Source organism: Chelonia mydas, chromosome 7, assembly GCF_015237465.2.
Source record: "Chelonia mydas isolate rCheMyd1 chromosome 7, rCheMyd1.pri.v2, whole genome shotgun sequence".
NCBI lineage: Eukaryota > Metazoa > Chordata > Testudines > Cheloniidae > Chelonia > Chelonia mydas.
In genome coordinates this window covers 51,787,158-51,806,771 of record NC_057853.1, presented here as the reverse complement: position 1 = coordinate 51,806,771, position 19,614 = coordinate 51,787,158, and the positions used below count along the sequence as shown (strand labels likewise).

The window sequence follows — 19,614 nt, the reverse complement described above, 5'->3', positions numbered from 1 at the left end:
TAATAGTGAGGAGAGCTAGTAGGGAGGAAACCTCCTCTTCACCTAAGAGCTCCCTTTTCTCCAGTTAAAGTCCATTCACCCCATGTACATTCCTCGTTTCTCCCCACCCCCCAGAGATGGAAACATTTCTCAAATACAGCCTCCTTAAACCATCTATGGGGTGTTATGCCAGAAGATCTTCCTGATTATCAAAGGTGTAACAAGGAGGCATGGCCTCCCTCTGAGACTGACAGGGAGGGACTGCAACCCGCCCCCTGGTGGGAAGAGACAGGAAGGCCAGGCCCAGCCTGCTGAAAACCAAGGAGCAGAACAGGAACAGGAAGTAGAAAAGGCAGGCCTGGCAGCTCATTTAGGAGATAGATGCATCACGTGTGCTACTGTAACCCAAAGAGGATCCTGATTGTACTGCGGACTTGTCACAGCCGCCAGCTGATCGAGACACCAAGGAGCTGGCCACCTACCCCAGGGAGACAGAGGACAGACACAGAACGGAGGTACCAAACAAAGGGGACATAGGAAGTAGCCCAGGAAAACTAAAGTACAGTCTGATTGTGTCTTAGCCAGATTCTAGGCCCGCATGTTTTGTGTCTTCCTACCCCCTGCCACCCCACTCCTGAGGTGGCAGCCTCCCCACTCAAGGCCAAGGGGCCCATGTTTGTTGGCCATCCACCAGAACCAGGATACCTGACTATTTGGTGCCCCGCCCTGCCTGAGCACCTGGGCTCATAGACTCCTTTGCTGCTCTGCCTTGACCACAGATCAGAGCCCTCTACTCTGTTTGGTGCCCTGCCCTGCCTAAGGGCCTAGGCTCCTAGACTCTGTAGTGCTCTGCCCTGCCAGAGGGCCAGAGACCCCCTTTTCTGTTTGGTGCTCCAACCTGCTGGAGGGCTTGAATCCCGGAGACTGATTGCTGCTCAGCCCTGCTTAGAGGATCCAAGCTTCACAAACTGCTAATTTCCCCCTTTGATTGCCGTTCTAAGGGCGTGACAGCAAGGAGACGTGGCCTCCCTCTGAGACTGACAGGAAGGGACAGCTCCACACTCCTACAAAAGGAAAGGTCATCTCCTCAGTAGAGGACCTCCCTAGTCGATGGCTGGCTCTAAGATCCCCGTTACCCAACTCTACCTCCTTGATTATAACACATGGATGAATCTACCCTTCTGCTCTTGATGCCCAATTCAGAAGAGGGAACTTTGCAGCAGATGGGTTCCCATTCCCTTCTTGAGGGCAGCCACATTGTTGTCTTAAGCACTTCTCTTTTCCATTTGTGTTTCCGGGTTATTTCTGGATATTGGTGACATTCACAACGACACACCTGGGCAGCTTTCCATTGGGGTGGGTGGGAATGTGTTGGGCTAGGAGGCAGGGCTTGCAGAGTTTTCTCATGATTGCCAGAGGACACCAGTGATCCCTGCAGAGGGAGCTGAATTTGAGTGAGCGAAACAAGGAATTCTTCTATGGTGAGTAGCCCCACCTTGCATGTCATGCCTGGAGAAGTCTGATTATCTGAGCAAGCGGTGTGTCCAGCGGATTACTGCATCCTGCAGATTTGCTTGGGGGGTGAACCATCCTCCCAAAGCAATCATTTCCCTGACAGGCATTGCAGGAAGTGGCTTATTGCTGATAGGTAATGGTCATACCATGCCCTTCTCATATTGCCATGACTAAGATATTGACATTGCATTGGAGAGTGCCATTCATCTCCAAGTTCTAAAGCAATTTCATAATCAGAAATACGTGAGAAATATTTTTCTGAACTTCTGAAATTCTTGTATTTGCCACATCAACTTTCAAAATTATCAGTGTTTGATATTGTTAGTAAGATGATACAATTTGAAATGGCCTGTATACTTCATATAAAGTGTGCTCCTTGTTAGGGAGAAAGTGTTCTCTTGTCATTAGAGCAGGGGATTGGGAGCCAGGACTCTTTGGTTTCTATTGCCTGTTCTGTCCCAGACTCGTTATGGGACTTTGTTTGACAGCCTCCACTGACTTTGAATGTCTTAGTTGTTGGGTGGCCAACATGAGATATCTCGAGTGTCTCAGGTTGAGAACCTAGGAATGGAGGCTCCTAAAAAGAGTGGTCCTTGTGAAATTCTTGGCCTTTACCAGCCTGTACCTCAGTTTATCCATATGTAAATTAAGAATAATCATTCAGTCCACAACTCATAAGGATATTGCGAGTCTTAATGATCACAAAGCATTTGGCATTCCTTGCCACAAAGGCCCTACATATGCAGAAAAATGGCTGTGTTATTACTTAATAGTAATATTATTAACATGCTGCTAACTTGAGTATTATTTGTTGGTTTATTTGACAGTAAGTCTTCACAATTGTTTTTAAACTGTCTTCTGTTAAGCTGTTTTCCTTCTCTCTGACATAACTATACTTTGTTGTTGCAAATGTACGGGTCACTTTGTATTGTGATGCTGAATAGTCACCAGTGCTGCTCTTTGGAGGGCGGCGGGTTTGCCACTTTGGCAGGGTGTTGAAAACTTGATCCACTCCAGCAGTTTCTGCCATTGTGCGGACGGCACATTTCTTGCCTGACAGAAACACAGCAACAGGACGCTTGCTGTCTATGCCTCACCCTCTTGTTTTGTTTTTTTCGTTTTCCTTCTCTACCACAGAACAGCAAAAGCGGCTTAGTAGCCTGGCAGGTATGAAGCAAAAGGTCCTCACCCCACAGCTGCTGCCTCTGCTGGAGTCAAGTGGCTGCTTTGCTAGCTTGCAGAGTGCCTTTAGCAAACACACTTCTCGGTAACTGCAAGGAAGCGAGCTGAATCCCTAAAAATAAATGAGTGTTGCAGCTCAGACACCACAGCTGAGCTTTTTGTATTAGTTTTTTCTGAAAGTGTTGGAAACATGCATAGTTGCAGACAGGCACACATCAATGTGGCCAACCCCAGCTGTCCAAAAAGCATGAGATTTAAAAAAAAAAATTGGAGTTCTTTAGTTCTCTTCTGGTTTGTGAGCCTATGGGATACACCTGGGACATGTTTTCAAGCTTCTCTCTGCAACCATGAGGGCTAGAAGCTAACCTGAAAAAGCAAGCTGACATTCTCATGTAATAACCTGACTCCAGGAGCTGGGGCTTTAATGAGAATGCTAAATATCATAAAACTCATGATAAAATCATGTGCACGCACACACTCACACATACTTACTTAACACACCCACACTGTCCCCTTGTCTGCTTTCCCAGCAAGGCTGGGAAGTTCCTCCTTGAAGGGAAATCTAGGACTTGTCTACATGGTGCTGCAGTCTGGTCTCCATTGGCGTGAGTTGTGGAGTACTTTGTGTTGTGCTCTAACTGTCCCACGCAGACCCTGCTGGCAGGAACTAAAGGGTACCAGGTGCACTTTATTGTTGTCCTTTTTGAAACAGGACCACAACTATATAAACTAGTTCACAATTTGTTTTTGCCAGCAGGGTCTACATGGAGTGGTGAGAGCACAACGAGTTAGAGTGCTGTACAGTTCACATCCCATAGTCCAGACAAGCCCCTCATCATTCTCATCCCCTGCCATAGAGCCTCATATGGTAGGCGACAGAAGCATTCAGAATAGTGCCTCACTGCTCTCCAGCAGCTGCAAGGTATATGAATGAACTGCTATTGTTAAACAGTATCATTACCTGAGGAGATGAGGAAGAGGATGGGAAAGAGGAAAGGAGAGAGCGAGAGCAAGCAGTCAGTACCCAGACACCCTAATGTGGATGTAAGGGAGCCTGGACTCTGTGCTTTGTACGGGGCCTAGTCTGATGACTCCCCCTGCAATCAGCTGGCACTCCACACCTGCAAAGTCAGCCCCATCGCTCGCATGGCCTATATTTTGTGCCCTGAAGCATGGTGCCTGTCTCCTCTGCACCATTGCCCTGTTCGGCGACATCAGCCAGCGTAACATTTTCTCTTCTCCCTTCCCAATCGAGTCGGCATCTGCGCTGTCTCTTTGCCACCTGGGGTTTTAAAGTCCAGTCAGATGTTTCCTCTTAGTTTTTTCTTTCCCAAAGTGTTTCCCGTTGTGGTCAGGAACTCTTTTGTCTGTTAAGCAGGAAATATGTTGAAATCCTCCCACCTGGCTCAGTGTGGAGTATTTCTAGGCAGCATTTGTTCCAGCCTAAACAGTCCCCAATCTGGATCACTGGAGAGTGCCCTGGCATTGCTGGCTCCACACCTGCTCTCCGTCTATCAAAACAATCACATAAAGGTGGCTGGCTGACCTCCCTGACCTTAGCTTGCATCCTCTGGGTCACACCAACAAAACTCTGATGCTGAATGCCCACCTGTCACTGCTCCCCAGAATGGATGGCTCAGAAGATACCGAGCGTTGTACCTGATAGTATGCGATCGGTGCTCTCTACAGGCCTCAGAGCAAAATTATGCCCTGACTTATACCCTCTGCGATGTCACTGAGTTGCATGATGTATAAGTCAGGGTGGGATGTGGCCCGAGAACTGTTTTCTTCCTAGGCCATTGCTTTGAGTCCAGGAACATTCAGTAGGGGGCCCACGGTGAAGGGCAATGATAGCTTCAGTCCACTTTCTAGAGGACAAGTTCCCCTGTTGCCAGAGACACCACTGAAACTGGCACTCGTTGGGTCTCCTTGGTGACAAGCTCAGCTGAGTGGCCAAAGGCTGAACAGGCATGAAGACTGAATTGCCCTCTCTCCTTAAGCAACAACCCTTGGACGAGGAGTCCTTGCAGCACCTTAGAGACTAACAAATTTATTTGACAAGGCACCTCTGATGGCATAGAGTGAGGAGCCGGTCCTGCTACCGCTACCTGTGCTACCCCAAGTTCGAAAGCCTTCTGTCACCAGGACTGTCAGACCTGCACTTTTCACCAGTGCTAAATGCACGCCGAGACAAAGAATTCAAACGAAATCTTTTAAGTCAGTTTAGCTGGCTGGAATGTCTCCCACAGCTCTCCTGGAGCCTGTGCCATCCTGGTGAACTCTAACCCTTGCCTTGCACCCCATAAATCTCAAGCTTTGGGTAGGAGAGTGCTCCTGCAGGCCAGCACAAAGTCATTCCTTAGCTCTCTCCAAACTGTCACCAATAATAATTTGCGTGGCTTGTAGGAATAGCAATCAGAGCTCAGACTGTTGCTCCATTTAGTCCAGTATGTCTGCCTTTGGCTGCCTAAGATATTTCCAGGGTAGCAGCACCATAGCCTAGGACCACTTGGATGGCATGCTCCATCCACCTGTGTTGTGGTTTCCAGGACTACTTATAGGGAACTGGAGAGCAAGTCCCTCCTGAGCCCAGGAGGTGATTGGTTTACATCCTGAAGAGTGCAATTTGATTATGGTAACATAGCCTTAACTTTCACAATTACAAAATAATAATGGTCACATGATTAACCTATCCTTTAAAAAAAGTTCCGTCCAAATCTCTGGCCCACTGAACTTCCCTGGAGTGACTTCCACAGACTGATGACACTGTAGGAAGGAGTATTTCCTTTCTAGCACAGAAGCATATCTTTCATCTCCAGCAGGGGCACTGAAAGTGACAATCACAGTTGTTTTACATGCTCACCTCAAAGAAGCAAGGGACTGAGATTGGGTGGGGGTGAGAAGCTGAGATTTCTTCCTGAGTTCAGATAATTTCACATCCATAAACCTTCCTTCCCTCTGGTCTTCAGAGTCATGGAAGTCATCTGATTTCACCAGAGCTTTCCATACTCTGTTCCTAGAAGCACAGTAGGTAGCTCTGCCATGGAGTCTGGTCAAACACTCCATACAGAAATGTAGAGGTGAATATAGAAGAAGGGGACCTCTACATTAGGAGCACAGTAGGACCAAAACAGAGAGTATGTGCGTTCTTGGGGGTAGAAAATAAGGTAGAAATATTGAATAGTTTTATTTTAGCCTTGCCACATTCTTGCCATTTATAAAACTTTTTTCATGAGCAAAAGAACCCCCCAAAAGTAAGTTTGATGATGATTTAAAAAAAACAAACAATCCTAATAGAGGGAATTTTGCAGTTCAGAATTGTGTTTGCTGTGGGTACGGTCAGAACAATGCATGAGCCTTTCCTCTGCTAACCATCCTTGTCAGAGCTCTGCAAATTGAACAGCTTTGGGCAATATGGTGAAGTGCATGTGAACAACTGTTCTTCCTCTCTCAGATGCATGCAGTTCTTTAACACCAAGGATACGACTTGGCAAAGCGTTGATAGAGCAGACTGTGAAATCACACACATTTCTCACCACTGCCGTCTATTTGGAGAAATCCTGCCTCTAGTGGGGCTTAAGGCATGCCATTCTGCAGCGCCACATGGCACATTGTAGTACCAGAGCAGCCAACAGTCCATTGGTTCCTTGCCCAATTGATGTGGTGCCTGGTGGCAGGAGCTAACACATACATGTGCCAGTAGGAAAGGAGCTAGGTATTCTACATGGAAGTAATGTGGTCTCAAGGTATATCTGCACTTCAATTAAACCCCACGGCTATCCCATGTCAACTGACTTGGGCTTGCAGAGCTCAGGCTGCAGGGCTATACAACTGCAGTGTAAATGTCCTGGCTTGAGCTGGAGTCTGGGCTCTGGGACACAGACACACGCACACTGTTTAATTACAATGTAGACGTACCCTGAAGGACTGAGCTTGTGGCTGAGAGCCAGGATCGCCTCTGTTCTAATCCAGGCCTTGTGCATAGCCGTGGGCAAATGTCTGAAACCTATGTTTTCTAAAGCGGCCCCTAATTACAAGTACCTCCATTTTCTAGGTGGCCTGACTGAGACACCCACCAGTTCTGTTGGGAGTTGTGGGCTGTCAGCACCTCTGAAATGAAGTCCAGGGAGTCTCAGAGGGAACCCAGAAACTGAGGCACCCAAAAGTAGAGGCCATCCTGCTCCAGTTTTCCCCGTCGGTAGAGGGGGTTGATACCCCTCATCACAGTGTGCTGGAAAGATGTAGTTAATGTTGGCATAGTCCTTTGGAAGTACTCCATGCTGTAAACACAGGTGCACGAGGAGGATGGAAGGTGGGTTTGGAGAATAGGATTTTAATGTCCAGTGAGCATTTACTGCCCCAAATCCCATTTCAACACTTTGGTGCAAATTTTCAGGTCATCTGAAAACCAGATGAGAGAAGCTGCTCTAAGAGCTGAACTGGACTCTACGCCAAGCATTATTTGACAGCAGAGCAGTTACAGGCGAGATAGCATTCGGAACTGCTAGCTACCCAGACACTAAGCCCCCTATTTATTTAACTAAAAAAACCCCGGATGCGGCACTTCTCTGCAGAATTGATTTCTACTGAAGTCCCCATGAAAGACACAGTGAGTTTGCGGTCTCTGGCCACCTGAGTGGGGGTTGGGGACAGCGCACGCAGAGAAGCGGTGAACAGCTGTGAAAGTGGAGGCTGAACGGTCTGGTCTGCTGCATCTGTTCCATGGGAGGAGTGCATTCTTCACTCAGCCTGCATTGCTCGTGGCAATTAATCCTTTTGCTGCTGGTCTTTTGGGAACAGATAGTCCAAGGTACTTGGACCATTCAGCAGTATAGTAGGTGTGTTTGGCAAGAGGTATCCAGAATGCTTAGCAGCAGCCCTGCTGTGACTGCTGTGTACTCAGAAGAGAATCCCTGCATTCTTTCACCACATACTCATTAGAAATTCAGAAGACATTTTAATCTGTCCCAGTTCAAATTCTCAAAGCCAAATTCTGACCTAGATATATTAAAAAAAGAATCTGTCTAATGCATATATACTGGCCACCAGCTTGGCTCCATAGCTTAAGTCAAAGAGCAAGGCCCTATAGTTGAGGGCTCAAACAGACTTAGATCCTCGGTGGATTGGGGGCCGGGAGTATATCATGCACTGACCAGCAACAAGGCAAATAACCATTTGATACTTGGAATCAAGCCATGGATAAACATTCTCTTCTCCCACCAGATTGATGCTTTGTCCCTGGGAATGACGCATCAGTGGGAACGCCTCCTCTTTTCACACCAGCCCCCCTTTGCAAACACACCCTTAAGAACTTAGGCTGAGAATGTCAAATCTGCCTAAGGGATTTGGACACCCATTCCCATTTTTTTAATGGGAAGTAGACACCTTAATTTTTTCTTGCTGGGTTTAAATAGCTGCTTGATTTTCTTATCAGGTTCCTGTGTGTTGGGTCCTGATTATGAATCTAAATGATCCCAGGGACCTCCATCTTTTTCTAAAGACATGTTTCCCACAGCTGTATTATGCAGTTTGCTTTCCTTTTCTCTAGTGCTGATGCTGCAGAGAAGAATGCTGTCTCAGAACTCCATTTTCAAGTAAAATGCACTAAGCGAGCATGAGACCTGAGTTCAAATGGTCCTGGGCATAGTTATAGCGGAAGTGTTCCCCATCCCCTGGGGTGGTACTTGTGCATCAGGCTTTTGAGGCTGATTCTTCCTGGGTCCTCTGAAGCCAATGGAGACATAATTTGGTCTTGTCCCTGCCTTTAATGATGGTTCTCTGTGTTGGCTCTGTTGTGTGATATTCTAACCACAATGGAGTTTGCTCTGCTCCAATCCCCAATCAGGCAGGAGGTTGCACAGTTGAATGGGAAGTGCCAGGTGCTATGTGGAAGGGTCCTAGTCTGGTAAATAGGTACAGTTGCCCAAAATGTTGGGAACTGGCATTCGGCAGAAGGTTACAGTGGAGGGCAATAACCAGGAGGAAAGGGCTCCAAAGGCAGTGTACCACTGCAGAGTGTCAGTGAAGATTGAGCTTGTAGTGGGGCTAATTGTATCAGACATGAAGGGAGCTTTTTACACATATGATTGGAGGAGTCTGTGATGTTCCCGCCCCCTCTTGGTTGTGCCAAACATTTTCTGTGCACATTTACAGAAAGCCAGACACTTCTCCCCGGTGCCACAGTCTGCCTCATTGATGCTTTGCCAGGATTTTTGCCTTAGAGTGACATACGTTGATGTGCTGAAATGGTGAGCATTAGGATAATGACCACCCCTCTTTCATTTCCAGATTCCCTGCCAGACAGACCAGTTGCTGATAAAGTAGGCGCTGTGTCTGCACAGGAAAAGTCAGCTCAGGATAGTGCTCAAAGTGAGAAGCCAGCAATGGATGAAAAGAGAAGAGCTGTCAGGAGTCCCCAGTATATGGCTGATGTCTCCGTGGATGATGTAGGCATTCCACTGAGGGTAAGAGAATAACACTCAGGCATACAGGCACATGCTCAAAATAAAAATCAAGAGCCAGATTCTGCCTTCAATTAGACCCATATAATTAAAGCCAATGGAATTGCATGGGTGTAACTGAAGGTAAAATATCACCCCAATAGATTTATTTCAAAAGTCTTCCTTGTGTTCCTGATGACCCCTTCAATTATTATGGGTGAAAGAATTTTCAAAATCTCATTGCACTTTTTGCTAGTTGTGTGGATTTAGTTTCCTCTCTTATTTTGCTTCATGTTGACATCTGAGTTAGGCTGGTCAGTTTCACTTCCCCTATCTAATGGAATAGTGATGTGTTGCTGAGTTTGGGTTCAGAACACTGCAGTGGGATATGGAAGGGCTAAATTCCTTTGTAGGATCTAGCCCTAAATTTTCCTCAAATTATTTTCACTGAATTTAAAAAAAAAAATCCTGAAAATGTTTATGCTGTTAGTAGGGACTTAGTCCTGGCATTTGAAACACACCCAAATTTCCACACACACAAATTCCACAAGCTGTCTGAATTATGTAGTTCAATCTTGCTTATAACTATTCAGTAATAATAAATAAAATACGATAAAGGGTGCACATAGCTTTTGATTGTTAAAGTAACCCTAACAAATTGAAAATTTGGTGGAAGTCAGGCCAATGTTTTTTACTTACAACTATATATTTTTAAACCAGAACACAGACAGATCAAAGGACTGGTACAAGACAATGTTCAAACAGATCCACAGGCTAACTAAAGGTACTGTAACATGGATAATTTTATTTTTTTAAAGAGACTAACCGGATAACAGTTTGCTTCACATAGATGGAATATTGCACTGTATATTAAATAAAGCATTTTGCATTTGTAATCCATGTTTGCTCTGGAACACAGAAATCAGCTAACAAATTTAAAGACGATACTATCAAAGGAGAGAACCCAGTCAATTCCAAGGGGAGGTGTGAATTGCTCTTAAAGGTGAACTGAAATACCTTTTATAAAAACAATAATAAAGAAGAGAATTGTTTGTGATCCTGAATCATTAGCTGGGTGGTGGGTAGACAAAGGCTGTGTCTACACTAGTATATTTCAGGAAATCTCCCAGTATAACACAATGGTGGGGATTGCTTGCGTGAGAAGGGATAAGGGGTCTTTTACCACCTGTTCATTTGATGCTGCTTAGATTTTGGCCCCAAGGAGCACATTTTTCAACTCTTTTTCCACTTGTCAAAGAAACGTCCCAGGGGTGATTAGTCCAGAATTTCCAAATAATCATATTTGGAGAGAGAAATACATGTTTTAAAATGTTCCTGTCAGAGCCAGGATTCAGGTTGCTCTGTTCCCCTTGCTACAGTTAGAAAACATCACAAATGCCTTCCTGTCCTTATTTAGCAATGTCATCAACTGGTGCTGGGAAACAGGTCCCTAAACTTCAGTCTTAGCAAGTACAATGACACTGAGTTGGCTTTTAAACAAGGAGAGGCTGCCCTGTGAAAATATGGACAGTCTGCAAGAGAAAGGAATTGGTAATGTTACACTGCTTAATAACTTAGGGCCTGATCCAAAACCTATTACGTGAATGGAAAGACTCCCATTAACTTCAGTGGGATCTGGATCAGACTTCTGCTGTTTAATACTGTTGATATCTTTAAAAGCCAAAACTATGGAGAGCACTTATATATTGGTTACAATATATCCTCCATTAATGCATTACTTTTTGGTACATTGTATGTTCCACGTCTCTCATTAGTGTAAGAAATGAATGAGATGGTATTAGCAATCCAGCCACGCATAAGGCCTGATGTACATGACAGCACAATTCTGAGCTGTGCTTACTAAATGAAACACAGTGGATTTAAAATAATGCAAGTTGGTTTGCATTTGCTGCTGCAGATGCTATTTTGATGAGCTGACGAGTGAGTTTATATAACCACTGAACTGGATGGAATGAGAACTGCTCAAGCTGTGAGTCGTAACCCTTGTGCTGCTGACACAGATTCTCCTTCACCTCAGATGATAGAGGCACATGCTTCAGGAGCGGAGGATGAGTTCAATCCCTGCTGTTTCCTGCTGTCTTCCAAGCAGCCCAGATGTGCACCACAGTGATAACCACTGATGTGCCCATGGCTTTGTTACATTATAGACTCGGCATGAGAAGGATTGTTCCACAACTTCTGTGGATTCTTGTCTCACCTGGACTTCTCCTTTAAATCTTTCCTTTCTGTTCTTTTTCCAAAACTTGCTCCTTCCACTTAGAAACTCCTGAAGAAAACCCTTATTGCCCTACCTACAAATTCCCTGAACTTCCTGAAATCCAGCAAACACCCGAAGGTACCATAAGTTCAGCCAGAGTATCTGTTGTCTTGTGTTTGAGTTAACTGTACCGTAGCTCCATTATAGTAACTAGATTCAGGTACTAGATTATCATTATCCATTTATTACTCATGGTGGAAATTCGAGTACACCTAGTGTGCCTTAGTCTGTGATGTATAAAATGACTAAATCCTTCCTAACCCATTTATCTGTTTGAAAGTATGATACCATTTCAGTCTACTATTATCAAAATAGGCAATAAAAGTTTACAGTGATAGAAAGTTGGGGAAACGATATGGTGCCTCCACTTCACTGTGGATAGTCTCAATACATACTGCTTTTCTCTGCTGCAGAAGACAATCCTTACTGTCCTACATACCAGTTTCCTGCGTCTACTCCTAGTCCTAAATCTGAAGGTAATAGTAAAGGACAAGATACCTTTTTCTGCACAAATGCTGCCTTGTCCATTTATTTTCTCCCTGGAGCTTTTCCTAGCCACTGAGTGTCATGCTGCCTCCTAATAGTTTGCTGCCTTTTGAGTGTTGCCGTGATGGTTTGAGGCCTTTTTTGGCTTTGTGGTGCTCTTCTGGCTTTTTCACTAGCCTTTGACTAATGCTACAAAACTGGGCTCTGCTTTGTTTCATGTGCATAGTCAGCTATACCTAGCCGTATGTGTGGAGTGGTTACTTAACATTCATACAATGCTGACTTACATCTCATCTTGATGATGTCTCGTGAAAGATGGCTTTAAGTATGGTTTTGTTTTCCTTGGGAGCAATACATTTCTTTAATCTGCTCTTAAAGTTTTTAATAGTAACACAGGAAAGTGCCTGGCTCAAAAGTCACTGAAGCCCATTGACAAGATTCCCTAAAGTTTCCATGGTCTTTGGATCGGGCTGTTAGTGTCTATCTCTCTTTTTATTAAAGTACATTTTAGAATAAATGGGATGTTGCACATGTTCGTTTGTTCAAGGCTGGCCTCAGGAGCTCAAGGACAGGATGTGGCATTCTCCTCCTCCTGCTTTACCGGGAAACCCAGTGTATCCCCTAGCTATCCTTTTGTCCTGCTGGTGGGTGGTTGCTCAGGTGGTGGTTCAAGCACTGCTCAGAACCCTTTGCACTCTCACTTTCCAAGGAGCTACTGCAGTAGCCAGTGCTGAAGAGACTGTCCTCTACATGTGAGAAGCATTGGCATCTGCTGCACTCAGCTGAACAGGAGCCAGGACAGGCTAGGTGGGCAGACATCTCCCACTGGGGGAAGTGTGGTTTGGGACTGGCCTGTTTGGGAGTAATCAGTAGGGGTTTTCCAGAGCCCTTTACTGCTACAACGTAGGAAACTTGCCTACTTTGCCTGTGCCTGAAGCCCGCCCTGGTGAGACTATTAAATAATCGTTCCAGACCATTTTTATACAACACGTACGGTGAGTTGTGCATGGTCGAACATAAAATATGGATCCCTTATGTCAAAACAGGCTAGGAGATTTAGACTCACATCCCCTGTTAAAATGAATGGGGAACAGATACTTCGAGACATGGGGATAAGATACATGCCCACCTTTGGTGCTTTGAGATGTATGGATGAAAAGTGCTATCCTATACAAGTGCAATGTATTTGATGCCTTAATATCAGAGATATTGTGTGAGAGAGAGACTGTGATAAGCTGATGAATGATTGTTATAAAGATGATTCAATTTTCTTGTTTCAGGATCCATTTTACTTTTGTCAGAACTAATGTATTTTGCCACAAAGCACTGTCATTAATGCAGTAGGACTTTGTATTCCCATAAATGTCTTCTGCTCATGCATAAATGCACAGATAAATAATATGCTCATATTTAGGTAGTCGCAATATTATTAGACCAAACATTTGTCCTTTGTTCTTGCTACCATGCAAAGTATGTTTGGCTTTTAATATCTGCTTGGATTCTTTCTTTGTTAGAGAATCCAAGATAGTGGCAATAATTGGGTCCATTCTGGCAGTTCTAGACTATTCAAAGTCTTTTGGAAGTTTTTCTAAATATGAAACAAAGGGTTTGAACAGAGATGGACTGAAGCCTCATAATTCAAATCCAGGTTTCAAACAATCCAAAGTTCAGGGTTTGGGTTTAGGCCATTATAGAGATAGAAGCCATTTACAGAATTCTGATCTGGGCTCTTATTTCAAACACCTGCAAAGTGTGGGAAGTTCAGCCCCAGAGTTTTGGTTTGGGCCCCACACACAACAACTACACTTCTTAAGGTGCAATACAAACTACAAGGAAAAGTCCTTGTCTTACAGAAGGAGTCCAATATTGAAGCGATGAACTGGTGATTCCTACCTCCCATAAGGAAGGCCCTATGGGTACGGTACAGGACTGGGAATCAAGAGCCCTGGTGTCTATTCCCAGTTCTGCCAGTGGCTTACTGTATGATCTTTACCAAGTCAATCAGTCCTTCAGTATTCCCCGTTGTCAAATGGGAATAAATATGCTTACTCATCTTTGCAAAACACTGAGATGCAAAGCGTTATATATATATTCCAGTTATTACTGCTACAGTTATTACGGTATCAAGCAGAGTGCCCAAAGGGTCAGTCCTGGGGCTGGTTTTGTTCAATATCTTCATTAACGATCTGGTGAATGGTGTGGATTGCACCCTCAGCGAGTTTGCAGATGACACGAAACTGGGAGGAGTGATAGATAGGCTGGAGGGTAGTGATAGGATACAGAGGGACCTAGACAAATTAGAGGATTGGGCCGAAAGAAATCTGATGAGGTTCAACAAGGAAAAGAGCAGAGTCCTGCACTTAGGGTGGAAGAATTCCATACACTACTACAGACTAGGGACCGAGTGGCTAGGCAGCAGTTCTGCAGAAAAGGACCTAGGGGTTACAGTGGACGAGAAGCTGGATATGAGTCAACAGTGTGCACTTGTTGCCAAGAAGGCCATCGGCATTTTGGGCTGCATAAGTAGGAGCATTGCCAGCAGATCGAGGGACGTGATCCTTCCCCTCTGTTCGGCATAGGTGAGGCCTTATCTGGAGTACTGTGTTCGGTTTTGGGACCCAACCTACAAGAAAGATGTAGAAAACTTGGAAAACGTCCAGCAGAGGGCAACAAAAACGATTAGGGGACTGGAACACATGACTTATGAGGAGAGGCTGAGGGAACTGGGATTGTTTAGTCTGCGGAAGAGAAGAACAAGGGGGGATTTGATAGCTGCTTTCAACTACCTGAAAGGGGGTTCCAAAGAGGATGGATCTAGGCTATTCTCAGTGGTAGCAGATGACAGAATGAGGAGTAATGGTCTCAAGTTGCAGTGGGGGAGGTTTAGGTTGGATATTAGGAAAAACTTTTTCACTAGGAGGGTGGTGAAACACTGGAATGCGTTACCTAGGGAGGTGGTGGAATCTCCTTCCTTAGAAGTTTTTAAGGTCAGGCTTGACAAAGCCCTGGCTGGGATGATTTAGTTGGGGAATGGTCCTACTTTGAGCAGGGGCTTGGACTAGATGACTTCCTGAGGTCTCTTCCAACACTAATATTCTATGATTCTGTGATTTTATGAATATTGAAACTGGAAAGATGCAGACCCAACTGGAAACTAGCACTTTCTTGAAATGCAGTGCTTCTATATGTTTTTATTGGCTGAATTATTAGCTGCAATAAATTTTGGCATTTTCCTTCAAATAAATAATTTGTAAAGAAGTGTTTTCATTATTGCACCAGCTTTAAATAACTTCCTTAGAGGCAGTTGGCTGAGAGGGTATTTTTAGACATTCATTCACCTGTGATTTTAGGAACAGGCGATTTTATGATTTGCCATATATTGTACTCTCTAGAGAAAACCCATTGTTTAATATGGGAATAACCGTCACCTTTCCAGCAAACTGCCTCTCAGGAATTTCCTTGAGTGACATTGACTAACTCAACATCCTTTTTCTGCCATTTAGATTGAAATATGGAAATGATGCTGAAAACTGATGTTTGTCATTATGCCAGCTCAAGACTATCATAATTATAATGGAATCACTAACCATCAGTTAGGAGCTAAACCTGCTGCTGTTCCAGTCAGAATGTAGCTTACCAAGACAATTCAGCAAAGCGGGGGGGAGAGAGCTAGAGAAGATTTGTTTGAGCTGAGCCTTTAACACACCCTTTTTGGTTCAATTAAAGGTGAAAATTCAAAGTCAGTTATTACGTTCTCCAACCCGATTGGTTCCTCAGGGTGAATGGCTCCAAGCGCCTCAAACGGGGAGGGCAAGGATTGGGCCACGAGCAGGAACTACCCTCCCACCCCTTGCAATGGTGCCTACAGATCAGTGTTGAGGCACATAGGAGGGGTAGGGGTCGCATGAGAGTGCTTACATTGCCATTGCCAGGGCTGTACCTGGTCAATGGATTGTGTATTTCACTGTCCCAGGCTGTCAATCAACACCACTGAGTTCACTAGGCATTTGGTTTAACCTGGTGTTCTTCTGATGGCCTCATCCATTCTGTATTTCTAGTCACTGTCACGCTACCCTTAATCCTTGGCTTTTTTAGGTATTTCTTCTCAAGAACACCAATGTCCCTTTACCCACAGTTCTTTCTGCAGAATTCGCTGTAATACATTTTCCTACGCTGTATCTCTTAGGCTTGTCCACATCTCCAAGACATCTGCAAGACCTTGAGTTTGGATCATCAGCATGAAAGGAAGGATGGTCTTGGGGTGAAGGCCTTAAACTGGGACTCAGGCACTGTGGGTTCAGTTCCTGACACTGACTTCCTCTGAGACTATGGGCACCTCATCTAGGACTTGTCCCAAAGCCTGCTGAAGACAAGCACAGTCTCTAAGTGCCTCAAATCCCCGTGTATAAAATGGGAATGATGAGACTTCTTTTATCCCACCCTTTTCTGTGCCTGGCCTATTGAGAGTGTACACTGTTGGGAGCAGGGACTATTTTTTGCTACAAGAACATGCAGCACCTAGCATGGTCCCTGTTTGTTTTGTACAAAGCACATTGTTGGTGCTCGAGGAATAATTTGTGTGTGTTAATATATTTAAATTCACTATACTAGTTAATAGAGGCAGAGTGGTCCAGTGATTGGAGCATGTGACTGAGAGTCAAGAACTCCTGGATTCTATTTCCATCTCTGACTCTGATATTACCTTAGGCAGGTCACTTAAGGTTTCAGTACCCCAGTTTGCCTTTCAGCTTTTGGTAACATTGGTATAATAATACCTACCTCCTCACAGAGGTTTTGTGACACTAAATGAACAAATGGTTGTAAAGCACTTTGAGACCCTCATAAAGAGGTGCTGAAGAAGTGGAAAGAATTTATATTTACAGTTCACCGAAAAACTATTTTCTAAGTGTGACTTTCACTGCTTAGAATCCTCTCTTTGTCATGGGTGTTTGGCACATTACTATGAAATTAAGGATAATGCGTGACCAAAAGAAAGCAGAGAGGCCTCGAACTTTGCTTCTTAGCAACACTTTCATCTCACTTGCAAACTATTTTGTTTTGTTTTTCAGATGAAGATTCTGATTCTTACTCTCCTCATTATTCCTATTCTGAAGATAGTAAGTAACATTTCACATGCAATTTTATGCACATGAATTAACAGTAAGCATCACTCGTCTTGGCCTCCTACAAAATTTATCAAGATTTTTATATATGCCTTTTTGCAGCAAGAACCCAGCCCTCAGTGCCCCGGTCCAAGAGTGAGATGGACAACATTGACCCTGAAAAGGTTGTTAAGAGATCTGCTACTCTGCCACTTCCAACTCGTACTTCATCGCTGAAATCCAGCCCAGAAAGGTAACCTGAACTAAGGGAGAAACTCAAAAGTTCTCATTAGGAGGGGACTCAGATGCAAAGCTTGGACCCGGATTTGGAGCTGAATTTTCCCAGAGTCTAGGGCAGTTTGGATCTGGAGAATAGCAAGGGGTTATGCTGTTCCTCTGATAGTTATTGAAACCCTAATGTGTTCCTTCATCATCCCAACCTACCCCCTCTGTCTGTCTCATTCATCTATCACCTCCATATCTTTTCATGTAGCTCAGGCCCGCTCTGGGGCAGGGACTGTTTCCCTTTGTACATGCCTGTACAATGTCTAGCACAGCAAGTCCTGATCCTTAATTGTGGTTCCTAGGCACTACACCGTAATATAAATATTAACAAGTATCCAAAATGTCTCTAAACCTCCTGGGTCTACAGAACTGAGTTGGAAGTCTCCTGAAAAAAGGCCCTTCTAGAGCCAGTCTGGACTTGGAAATCCAGAGACACGTGAAAATGAAAGTAAAGGGCAGTATGGTCTAGCAGACAGGACTTGGAATGCTGGACCTGCTTTCTATTCTTGGCTCTGCTGTGGGACCTTAGGCAAGTCCCTTCAACTCTTGTGCCTGTTTCCTCTCCAGTCCTTCATGTGTCTTGTCTAAATTGTAAGCTCTCTGGGTCAAGGACTATCTCTTACTATTTATTTATACAGCACCTAGCACCTTGGGGCCTCTGAATCCCTGCTTGAAATGCACATCATCATCATTGTGGGGAGCATGGGTTTGGATTTATTTCAGGGCTTGGCAAAGTTTGTTTGGGAAATGGGTCTTGCTGACTCTCAATCAGCTAATCAGCCCTGGAAACCCAGTTCAACACACTGCAAAGTCAATGGGATTTTCAGGTCCTAGTTAGCATCAGATACTTTTTTCACTCCTGCTTTTTAACCATGCGTGTAGAAGCTCATTGTAATAATAACAAATGCATTTACTGAACAGAGGGTGGGGAGAAAGCAAAATAGGCTATGAATATTTTATGCAATGATTAATTCAACCAGCTTTTAAAACCCTCTGCTCCCACTTCCTCTCAGTGGTTCACACTGGCTTCAAATGAGCAGTTCCATAGTCTGTTTGCTAACATAGAAAGCACCTAAGGCCACATGACTAGAAGATGATGATCTCCGATAGATATGATCCTCCCAGCATAGCAATTAAAGGGGAAGTACTGTAGCTTCCTGGTAAAACTCTTGTGAATCAAAAGATTAGACTAATTAGTGCTTTACATTATCAGGTAACAAAACCAGCAGGACTCAGCTGGGGAGAACGTTTCCTAGGGTTGGAAGTGCTAAAACAATCAGGTCTGTTCTACACTGTGGAAATTAGACTGGTTGAAGCCCCTAGAATATTTATAAAACACTCTACAGATGGTCTAATAACTGGCCAGAACAAGCAACCTTTCACCAGCAGGTTTAGTTCTGGTTAATGCTTAACCAGTCCAGTGTGAACCACGAGAGTACCAGTAGTGATACACACAAACTGAAATGGTTCAATTTAGCCCTCTCTTTACTGTCTCACAGCACACCGGTGGCCTTGCAAAACCTGCCAGAATGCACTACTGGGAATTGTGGGATAGGTTCCCAGAGTGCATTGCAACTGAGATGGTCTGGACAGTGCTAGTGTGGATGTTGCACAGAACTTAAACCATTTCAGGTGGCTAGTGTTGTCTGAACCATTTGTACTTACAAGCCAGTTCAGTACAACCACATCAGATCTCTAGTACAGATGAGCCCTTAGAACTGCCCAGCAGAAGAAAGATGGGCCCAAACCACAGACTTCAGCCCCAGTTGCACCCTTTCCCAACATTCAGGCAGAGTGTGGAGGGATGTTCTAGTCTCAGAAGCTGATTTAAGAGTTCGAGCCTAGATTCAGTTCAAAGTCGGGGGGGTGTTGGAATTCTGCAGGACTATCTCTAAGGTACTTCCAGTAAGGAAAGAAGCGTGAGTTTGGCAATTCATGGAAAAGAATTGCCAGAAACCTTTGCTGTCCTTTCAAGTGATTTTTAGCAGCTGATACATGTACACAGATTTAATTCTGGCTGCTATTAAAAAACAAACCCAAACCCATCTGACCTGTTCCTCTTGCCAAGTTTCCTGCTTTAGGCTATGTCTACACTACGCAGCTTTTAGCGACACAGCTGTGCCACTAAAAGGCATGCAGTGTAGCTGCTGTTTGTCAGCAGGAGAGAGCTCTCCTGTCGACAAAAAACTTCCACTCCCAATGAGCGGCGGTAGCTTTGTCGGCAGTTCACACAGGCGCTTTTTGTCGACAAAACTTTTCTCTCTTGTGGGGAGGAGGGTTTAACACCTCTGAACAACAAAACTTTTGTCATTCAGTTGCCAGTGTAGACAAAGCCATAGATTAAAAA

The 19,614-nt window shown here is 44.5% G+C and overlaps 1 protein-coding gene across 17 annotated transcripts in view; it reads left to right on the top strand.

The window, feature by feature from the left end:
* SORBS1 (sorbin and SH3 domain containing 1) overlaps nucleotides 1-19,614 on the top strand; it is a 110,938-nt gene that overhangs the window by 31,299 nt on the left and 60,025 nt on the right. For 14 of the 17 annotated variants that reach the window (XM_043550575.1, XM_043550581.1, XM_043550573.1 and 11 more), the window contains 5 exons: nucleotides 2,632-2,661; nucleotides 8,965-9,140; nucleotides 9,837-9,900; nucleotides 16,950-16,997; nucleotides 17,106-17,235. In XM_043550575.1, the coding sequence (XP_043406510.1) occupies nucleotides 2,632-2,661; nucleotides 8,965-9,140; nucleotides 9,837-9,900; nucleotides 16,950-16,997; nucleotides 17,106-17,235 (448 nt within the window). Of the gene's footprint in view, nucleotides 1-2,631; nucleotides 2,662-8,964; nucleotides 9,141-9,836; nucleotides 9,901-11,397; nucleotides 11,473-11,807; nucleotides 11,871-16,949; nucleotides 16,998-17,105; nucleotides 17,236-19,614 lie in introns of all 17 variants that reach the window. The other 3 variants (XM_043550569.1, XM_043550570.1, XM_043550571.1) reach the window with 1 other exon arrangement.